Here is a 10,407-nt window from a genome sequence, read left to right on the forward strand (position 1 = left end):
GTGGTAGACATTGACGCAACTTGAGTTTTTTCCATAAACTAATAATTTTGAAGGCTTTGTTGCTAAATTCCTTGTCTCCTTAGGTGTGGGATCGTGTTTTCAAGGGGATATTGTAGTGTGAAAGTCCTATTGAATGTGGACTTTAGTTCATCCTAAATTTCCATGCTGTTCACTTCTCAAGGATACTCCCTTTCTTCGAGGACTCCCCAGACTAAAGTGATAGATTCCATCAGAGTTTACAGAACATGACCTATTTCTGTTTAATGCTTCATAGTACTGTGCATATCAAAGCTGAGAATACATCCATAAGCAAGGAAAGGACAAAAACAATGATGATATATTTTTCCTGATGTATTTATTGTTCGGTTGACATTACAAAATGTAAAACTATGGTAAAAATGTTTATAGACAAGCATCACTTATAGTAAAGTAAAAAATACTGAACAAAACAATATCCAAAGACATCCTCATGTCAGTGTGCAAACAAGTTTATCCAATCAGGAACACGGATCACGTTTCTTGATAAATTATTTAAATAGCATATATCTACACGTTAAATAACCTCTTAACATAGAACAGACAAACATAACAATAATTTATCCATTACAAATGCACAGGACATACATAAAGCACAACATATTTCAGAAAACGTTTTTAAAACTTTAGGGGAATTTTCTGCTACAAAAAAAACCATTTTATATACATCATAAAAAAATGATTGTACTACAGTGACACACAAAAAAAGAAGCCAACCTATGTATACTCTGGTGCTAAAAGGGTACTCTCATGTTTTGTTGGTTTCAATCAAAAAAATAATGAGGTAATATTTGTACATAAAGGTTTTCCTTTGTTTTCCCCATCAGAAATATACACAAATTCTCAAGCACACAAGTCAGACATACTGTGCAGAAGAACAATGGGATTTAAATGACACCTAATTTGTCTATTTTGGAAGGTTGGCGTGAGAGTTAATACTGCACCCTGCTATGAGAGGACTTTTTTAGAGGGATTTATACCCTGTTTCAAGATTCCAGTTATTTAGAACGGGTTTTAATGACAATAAGACAGAGATGAATAAAGATGAGAGATATCCTAACTCTAGGATCATGTGTCAATACTCTCAACTGGTAGCAAATAAAATAAATAATAACTTATGTACAACCTTGGTAACAATAGTCCTCTCAAGGCAGGTTAGACTGGCCCATGTGTTTCTGTCCCTCTCCACTAATGTTTGAGCTAAGATGGAAAAAAAAAGACATCCTGGAATCCTGGCGAAATAGCAGTTGTGTTGTTCGCTAGTAGTCTATATTGGCTTTGGGTGCTAGTCCTGCTTCTGTGCTCATTCCATATATCATCTAGAGTTCTTTCCTGAGAAACCACTTAGCAAGCCTGGTCAAACCCTGAAGACATACTTCATACTGAGCTGAACTGCAAGGGTCTACTAGAAGCCACTTAGTTACCGAATTTGAAATGGCTAATGCCTTGACTACAATTGGCTTAAGTGTCTTTATCACAAAGCTCTTCATGGGTAGCATACACGCAGACAAACATTCACTCTCATTGATAGTAACAGCCAATCCATACCGTCCACGGTCCCTCAATAGTTCCTTTAAGGGGCATCTCTGGCCCATCTGTAGTAAATATCCTACTGCTTTCTTCAATTGGAAACAAGTCAAGTCCTTTTGAGTCCACTGCAGAGCTGAAGTAATGCTCGGAAATAATGAAAATACTCTTCCCTTTAGACCTCCATCCAGAGTGGGATAGCAACTAATTCAGAAGTGCAGAGAAATCTATCTGATTTCTTCACTGAGCAAAGTTATGCTCAACCTGCTGATAGTGCAGGGGTCTAGTCATCATAGGGCAGGCAGTTAGCCTATGTCCATTCTGCCTCAATCCCACACACTTGCTCTCCATTCCACCAATGTGCTTGTCGCAAAGTAAAGAGTAATAAAGATATGGTCCCAGGTCATATGTTATATTTATATTTGAGCAGGTAAATACATTCTTCTTACGAGCCTCTCTCTAGTCCGATTAAGAATCTGCAGGAAAAAGAGAAGGAAATAATCAGTTAAAACCCTGTACATATTTTGACTAAAAGGGCATGAGCAAGTCATTTTTTTGTTTGACAAAACATTCCTGAAAGCATCTTACCTTTGCATTCATATTTGAGGTCTGAGAAGTATGTCATCTCCTGAGAGAAGACATACATGCCTAGTCTTCCACCAGCATAGGTATTGTCGTAGATATTTCCGGAATCGGCCATGATTCTCTTGCCTTCATACATCACAACTCTGAAAGGAAGGAAGATGACATGAGATCATCAGCACATGAAAGCAGGAGTTTATGTGGCTTCAGTAAAGGCAGAGGAGCTAAAGAGTTCAGAGCTAAAGCTAATCTGAGCTCACCTGATGAGTCCAGACTTGGGCCGGTGGATCAGGTGCCATCTGTAGGCAGTGTAGTCTTTCCAGCCGATGTTCTTGGGGTCGTGCCACAGAGTACGCACCTAAGAGGAGGAATAACAAAAAGACATGAGAAATGTTTCCTACCCAGTGGTTTTCTCTCTCACTGCTCTTATGTGCTTTGGGCTTGTAATGTGGACTGAAGCTGACCGTACCTGTCCAGCAGTGTCACCGGTGTGCCAGAGGGCGTTCCTCAGATGCTCCCCAGGTCCTGTGGTGGAGTTGACCACTTTGATGGACACTCCGGAGTAGCCCTGAGCTCTGGTCGGCGTGTGGGACCAATAGGTCTGTGTGATCTGCTTCCACATTACCACGTAGAACCTGGAGCTGGACTGGTACCCAAACACAAATCCAGCATAGTCATCGTCCCTGTCTGTGTTGATAAAGAACGTTCCACTGAAGTCCACTGCGTTGAACTCATCGAACCCTATAGACAACAAAGAAGTTGGTTAGGACTTTTCTCAATGGACCCATAATCTACGAATGGTAGTTTTGTAGTTGTTCTCTTTAGTTCCTAAGGTGTTATCTATATGTTACAAGTACGTACCAACAGCGATGCCAGGGTCACAGTTGACGGTCTGCACCAGTTCTTTGCCCTGGTGACGGACCACCCAGTTGGGGTCGATCTGGGAGGTTCCCTTGGGGTCTAGTGGTACCATCTGGAACCTGCGGAAGTCCGTCTCACTGATGTCAAAGTTCTCAGGGCACACATCGTAGATATCAAGAATGTTGTCTTGGTCAAAGTCATCTTTGCAAACATCTCCACGACCATCACCTGAAAGGAGGAGGCAGAGAAATGCACTTAGACATTTCTTCATGGAGACAACAAGCTAACCAACCCTATAGTAATCTCTGTGACTGCATTTCTGTAGAGAGTACTTTGTCTTTCTAGATGAATCATTCAATAGGTCAGTTGAATGGCGCCAATGTTTGATAGAGCTACCGAAGAGAGTGACTCACCATCAGAGTCCAGCTGGTCAGGGTTAAAGGCCAGCCTACAGTTGTCCTTGTCGTCAGGGATACCGTCGTTGTCATCATCGTGGTCACAGGCGTCACCCTTGCCGTCTTTGTCGTGGTCAGCCTGGTTGGCATTGGGGATATAGGGACAGTTGTCCAAGTTGTTCTGATGACCGTCCTCATCAATGTCCTGGTTGTTGTCGCACTTGTCTCCCACACGGTCTGAGTCAGAGTCAATCTGTAGAACAACACAATTAATTTAGTCTTCACAAAAACACATTATTTCACACTTGTATGAGATAAACGTGGCTCTAATTCAATGCACTCAGACATAATGAATGTATTTCACCACTCTCAACTTAAGTAATCTCCCCCAATATGAGAGGTGCTATTCTATCCCTCATCCTTGTGCCCCCTTGTCTTCAGGTATGCTAGTAATTTCCCTTCAAACAAGAATACTGTTTCCTTGAACCTTGGCAAGACTACACACACACACACATACACATTCATATCTATTCAGAAGGGGGGAATGAATAAGGAGAGAGGGAGAATTGCACTCATTCTTCTCCCAGCTTTCACATTTTCACATTCCTGTCTTTCATTAAAGCTGAGCACAGGTGCAATCTATGGCTACTGTCCTAAGAGGCGGGGCTCTATGATAGTTCTACTTCCCTCCAAGATACTTGATAAGATTGGGTTCTTATGTAGTAGAAGATGAAAGCTGCAGTTACCTGGTCTGGGTTGTTTTCAAGAGGGCAATTGTCGCAGTGGTCTCCCACTCCATCCCCGTCAGTGTCTCTCTGGTCCACATTGTAGACGTATGGGCAGTTGTCCCTCTCATTTAGAATGCCTGCGAAGTGAACACACATTTATATCAGTCTATGACAACTTTTAAGGACTGAGAGATTTCATTGTCTGATGTTGGAGGAGTGATGATCTCTTACCATCACCGTCAATGTCAATAGCACAGGCATCCCCCTCTCCGTTGTTGTCTGTGTCGACTTGGTCGGGGTTACTCTCATGCACACAGTTATCACATCGATCACCAACGTCATCTCTGTCCACATCATACTGAGCGGGGTTGTAGACCATTGGGCAGTTGTCCTAATAATTTGAAAAAATGTACACCATTACTACATTGTTCATATGCTACTAGCTTTCCCCCTGACTCCTCCAATTTATCTAACCCATAAGAGAAAGGAATACTGATTGCTTTGTTTGGTTTCTTTGTGGATAACCAAGTCCTGTTTTGATCTCTCACCCTATCATCAGGGATCCCATCATTGTCATCATCGTGATCGCAAGCGTCACCAAGCCCATCTTTGTCGTGATCCTCCTGTCCAGAGTTGGGAAGGTTTGGACAGTTGTCCTGAAAAAAAAAGGGTTGGTTAGAGAGTCATAACCACAATAACACAGTGGAGAAGCTAGGGATAGACTTTGTGCAGTGCTGGGGGAGTGATCCTTCCTACCTTCTTGCAGTGGTAGGTGGCATTCTCCACACATAGGAGGTCTTTGTTGGGCCATCCATCCAGGTCAGTGTCATCTCCACAGATGTGACCATTGCCAGCGTAACCTGGTTTGCACTCACAGCGGAACATAGTGTCGCTGAACTGACCCAGGTAGATACAGTTGGCATTCTTGTTGCAATCATGGCTGCCGTCTTGGCAGGGGTTACGGGGTGTGCACACCTAGGGGGAAGGGAGAGATGCATACTAAAGGGTTAAGATGTGCTGCTGACCTAGCATTAGAATAAATAGAAATTCTCACGTTTGTGTATTTTGTTGCAGTAGCCAGAGTTTGTCTCACCTGTTTCTTGGCTGTTGCCTGCTCCACTCCTCTCCCGAAGGGCTGTTGTCCTGAGTAGCGAGGGGGGCAGGCAAGGCAGTTGTAACCAGGCTCAGTGTTCTCACAGCGGTGGACTCCGTTGAGTGTGAAGCATGCGTCACGGACCTCCTTGCACTCATCGATGTCCTTGCAGTTGATGCCGTCTCCGGTGTAGCCCACTGGGCATGCGCCACACTTCCAGGAACCATCATCAAAGCTGATACACTTAGCACCAGCAAAGCAGGGGTTGGACAGACAGCCATCTATATAAAGAAGCATATTGATTTTAAAATACTGAACAAAAATAGATTTGTACACTTTTAGGTAAAAATAACAAATGCCATAATCTATTAACACAATTCGTACCAATAGGGCAGTCCTCTTTTCCACACAGTTGGGATGTTTTGCCATCGCCCTGACATTCCTTTCCTCCGTATTTGGGGGTAGGGTTGTTACAAAGACGCTGGCGAGTCTGGAATCCACCTCCACAGGTGACAGAGCAGGTGTCCCATAAAGACCAGGGTCCCCAGACTCCGTCAACTAATGTACAGTGAGAGAGAGAGATGAGTTACAGCTGTATCTCCAGACAGATAGATAGGCACATGTGTTTAGATGCTGCTCTTCTACTTACTTGGACATGGTGATTTCTGGCAGACCTCGGTCTCTCTGCCTTGTCCTTGGCAGTCTCTGCCTCCCATCTGGGGAGTTGGGGAGTTGCAAAGGCGAATGCGGGTGATGACTCCTTCACCACAGGTCACAGAGCAGGAGGACCAGGGAGACCAGTGGCTCCAACCACCATCCTGCTTGACTGTAAAGGACAGACACATAATTATTAGTTAATGTGCTACTACAGTACACATGAGATGTATGGTACTGAGAGATACTGTTGAGTAGAAATGGTAGGTTTACTCACAGCGCTTGTCACATTCCTGAGGGTAGCAGTCGCGGGTCTGCACAGAGGTGCCCTCGCAATTGCTGTTGATGCGGTCGCATGATCGACCGCGCTGCTGGATTCCCCGTCCACAAGACACAGAACAATGAGTCCATTCAGACCAGGGGGACCAGCCATCCTCAGCATAGTCACTCGCTGGGGGGGAGAGACAATGGGAGAGCGATTAACACTGCAGAGCTCAGCCAGGGGGGCAAAGGATTTTCAAAGAACAGTCTATTTGAATAAATTTAGCCCTGGAGATTTGAGACCTGGCATTCCAAGGGGTACTCAGGGAATGTGAATGACTGACAAATGATAAAGGAAGACTTCTCCAAATTAAAATACACCTGATAGGCAGGTTGTCAAAAAAAGTTCATGTCCACCTCACAAAAAAGTACTACAATACTGTTACAGGCTTGTTTTCAACAGTAGAAGAGTACTTACGGGTTCCACAACGTGGGCAGCACTCTCCATCGGGCACGGTGGCGTTGGCACAGGGCATCAGGGGACAAGAGATTTTGCGACACACAGTGGCAGAGTTCTATAGAGAGGATTGCTGAAATTAGTAAATAGTTTGTCTCCAGAGCAGGCTGTCCGGCTACAACAAGGACAGACGGGAAAATAATCTGGACCATTAACTTTGCATTGTGCAAAAGTGGTTGCTGCTTTGCCAGGACTAATTGCTATGTTTGGGAACATTGGGATGATGTTTGGCTGGGGCAGGGGGATCCCCGCTGTGCTACCGTCCTAGATCTGTGCACCTGCTCTAGGGTTCAGGACAAGCACTGTGCTGGGGGTCTGGAGGGAAGGACGGTGACAGTGGGAAAGGCAGAACAGAGGGTCTCTGCAGATGTACTAATTAAATACACATTCTTGATACTTAGCCAACTAGATAACTACAATAACACCCTTAGTGAGAGAGAAAGTGAGAGAGAGAGGAGTTTGACAGGGCAGAATCCCCCTACTGCGTTATTGCTATTCTCTCAAACATCTCATTAGAGGTGAGGTGATGGCTAGCAGACAGACACTGCCTAGTCACAAGAGCCTAAACACAAGAGCCCATTAACACCTCACTACAGAAGGGGTTGAGGAGCTACTGCCTGGTTTTCACACAGTTTACTACTGGCTGGGTTACTTAATAACTGCATTCCACCAAGTGTGATGACACCTACCTGGCAGGTACACTCTGTGCAGCCGTCCACGGTCCACTCATCTTTGTCCTTGTGCACAATGCCGTTGTGAAGACAGACCCCACGGTGGATTCTCATCTGGTTCATGAGCAGAGTGCTCTCCTTATTCTGAACACAGAAGAGGGGAGGGAGAGAGAGGGACACGTGTCTAGACAATAGGATGGAAACTTTTACATGGCCACGGTTCCAGTATAATTAATTACCAATCAACATGGTGATTAAGACATAGCTTGATTTAACTAAAGCAAATACAAATTCAATGGCAGCCAAACATATTTGTGTATTCACATGGCAGCCATTATGATCTGTCAGGGTCTGCCATTCCAAGGGCAAGTGGCTGTGCAGTGGAGAGGTTTTAACTGGGAACAGATAGACTTGAGAGGGAGGGAGGAAGGATGACAGTGCACAGACCCAGCTGCTTTCTGTGCTTACCACTCTGTTGAGCTCGTTTGACAGCTGCTTAACAACCACGCCGAGTCCCTTGAGCTCCTTGAACATGCTGGTGATATCCTCACAGGAAAAGCCACAGACCTGCTGAATTTCTAAAGAGGAGAAAAGCAATCAGTTAGTCACCTCCCTCCTTCACATGAGCACAGACCAGTAGGCGCAAATGGTCTTGTCCCTGCAGAGTGAAGTATGGTCTCACCTTTGCTTTTGTGGCCAGTGTAATCAGTCCTTATTGCTGGGCTAGACCCATTGACTGGGTTGTCCAGGGTCATGACATCAGCCAATGTTTCAGCTGGAGGAGGACAGACAGTAATTTCCATGAACATCATAATAGCATCCACCTGAAGAGACTTTATCAATGGCCATATAGAATTCCGGTACTAGTAATTATATTTGGTAATGAAAGGCATTTAGATTTTTACAACTAAAAAGCAATGAATAACATCAACTTATACAGTAATTACAACATTTAAATGCAAAAATATATTTTTTATAACATTAATTTTGTAAATCACACTTACAGCTTTGGCATCCCTTATTGCGCATGATTGCCTCCAACGTGGTTCCAAAAACGAAGCGCACGTTCTGAAGCACTCCCTGCACAAATACACATTCCAGTTAGAGCTATTCCATATTCACACGTCTCCAACTTTTCAATACATTTCCTTAGGGATCATAATATCTAACTGTTTATGTCAAATCATATCACATCTCTGGACGCCAAACGTTGCGCAGTGCGCGATCCACGAGGTTGGGGCTACTCAGAATAGGCTATAAACTTCAGAAGTGTAACATTTATTTTTAAACATAATTACAACATTATTTGCAATGTATTTATGAACACATGAATCAAGTCATATTTACCATAAATCTGTCTTTCACAGCTCCTTTTCCAATTCTCAGACGGGCAATGTCAGCAACCTCATGCGTCAGGACCTTTTGGATGGGCACGTCTATTTCGGATATATTGATCTCTTCACATCCTACGAACAGCTGGGCACGATCTTCCTGAATGAACAGCGTGATATTCTTCCAATGTCCTGTCGCTAGATCTGCATCTTCTATGGACACTACCTGTTGCTTGTTCCCGGTGGAGTATACCACATCCAGAGTTTGCGCCTTGCCATTAGAAATAATTTCGAATATCGGTCCTGATCCGTCATTCTTCTCCACAGTCAAAATACTACCCCTGGTTTTCTTGAACTGCTTGAAGTTGACGAGGAGAAGGAATCCTCTTTCAGCTTGTACTGAATCAATGAGGTCCCTGAAGGAGATCTCGGGAACCGGGGGGATCAGGTCTGCGTTCAAGACCTTATAGGCTGGGCTGTAGGGATCTGCGCCTTTTACCAAGGTAACTCCTTGGTGCCTCTTGTTCACTTTCACAAGCTCGAATAGGTCGTATACACCGTTATCATCTCCACTCTCTGTGAAGGGAGAAACTGTAATGAGTCTCTCTTGGAAACTTCACGTTCACAGACAAAATATTGCAGGAACTTTTAACAGAATAATTCCATTGTTGATTTTAAAAAGCATATTGTCAAAAATGTTATAATGTTTACCCAAGTTTCCAAAAACTCACCTGCTACCCGGCTGCCCTCACAAGTCCAAAGCACCAAAAGGAGAAATATTCCTATCAACTTCATCTTGAAACCTCAGAAATCTGTTTCAACTAGAAAGTAGAAAAACAGTTAAATAGGTAGTCATTTACACACTTCTCAAGATTACAGGCCCATTATGAAAACGTAATAAGTATCTTTTAAAAAGCTACATGTTATTTAAAGAAAATATTATTATTAAAATTTACCAACCTGAATAAAATAAATAAATCACAGATGGATCAGTTGAGGAAAGCCCTGGATTTTCACAGTTTCGTTGTTCCGTTATTTCTTCTTAAATTCTCCAAGTTTATTCCCTTCGTTGAATAGTTTTAGTAATCTTATGTTCGCTGAAAACTCTTTTTCAAGTTTGTTCTTTCTTTATTCTGATGCTCAAACTATTCTACTAACACTGCGGGCATAAGTGCTATTTCAATAGTTTCATGACATTCCTGAGACAACATCTCCTCCAATCAGATCGCAGAAAGAAAAAGGGACGACCTTATCTTCTTACCTCATGACGCTGAGAGTAATATCCAAGGCGAAGGCTACACATAGGAAAAAAATGCATTCCAGAGCCGAATTTCCATATAAATATTTTATAGAGGACAGGGGCCAACCAGTCGTTTCCTGTAAAAAGTACATTCTTTGTCAAATATGCTTCCCTCTTTATTTTCTTGTCTCTTTTTAATAAAATGTACAAAAAATTGTCATGATTTACAGAATTAACCATGTAGATCCCCTTAAAATAAAAACATGTGGATTGTTAGCCAATATGTTTTCGAGATAGTCATATATAAATGGAAAAATAATACTTTAATATGATATAAGCTAATGGCAAATGTATATATAAATTAATGTGAATATTTTGGCTTTTTGAGAGGATGCATAGGCCTATTGCTGATCTATTCCTCTTTCATTCACAGTTCATCCACTGGGAGGCGATGTGTGAGTTTAGATTTGAGTTGGTCAGACTTTCCATCCTCACATGAAGATGAGAAAAG

General features: G+C 43.0%; 1 protein-coding gene across 1 annotated transcript; it reads right to left on the reverse strand.

Moving 5' to 3' along the window:
* Window positions 1-336: 336 nt before the first annotated feature.
* Window positions 337-9,816, reverse strand: LOC112233141 (thrombospondin-1). Its single transcript, XM_024400549.2, has 22 exons — window positions 9,617-9,816; window positions 9,388-9,477; window positions 8,673-9,232; window positions 8,330-8,405; window positions 8,008-8,100; window positions 7,794-7,903; window positions 7,344-7,469; window positions 6,616-6,712; window positions 6,154-6,327; window positions 5,872-6,048; window positions 5,607-5,780; window positions 5,223-5,503; window positions 4,886-5,104; window positions 4,678-4,785; window positions 4,361-4,520; window positions 4,148-4,266; window positions 3,420-3,654; window positions 3,007-3,234; window positions 2,615-2,886; window positions 2,406-2,503; window positions 2,152-2,291; window positions 337-2,039 (listed from the first exon to the last, which is right to left on the reverse strand). Exons 2-22 carry the CDS (start codon window positions 9,449-9,451, stop codon window positions 2,032-2,034), a joined length of 3,519 nt encoding a protein of 1,172 aa, XP_024256317.1. The 5' UTR covers window positions 9,452-9,477; window positions 9,617-9,816; the 3' UTR covers window positions 337-2,031.
* Between the last annotated feature and the right edge of the window lie 591 nt (window positions 9,817-10,407).

Source organism: Oncorhynchus tshawytscha, linkage group LG11 (assembly GCF_018296145.1).
Source record: "Oncorhynchus tshawytscha isolate Ot180627B linkage group LG11, Otsh_v2.0, whole genome shotgun sequence".
NCBI lineage: Eukaryota > Metazoa > Chordata > Actinopteri > Salmoniformes > Salmonidae > Oncorhynchus > Oncorhynchus tshawytscha.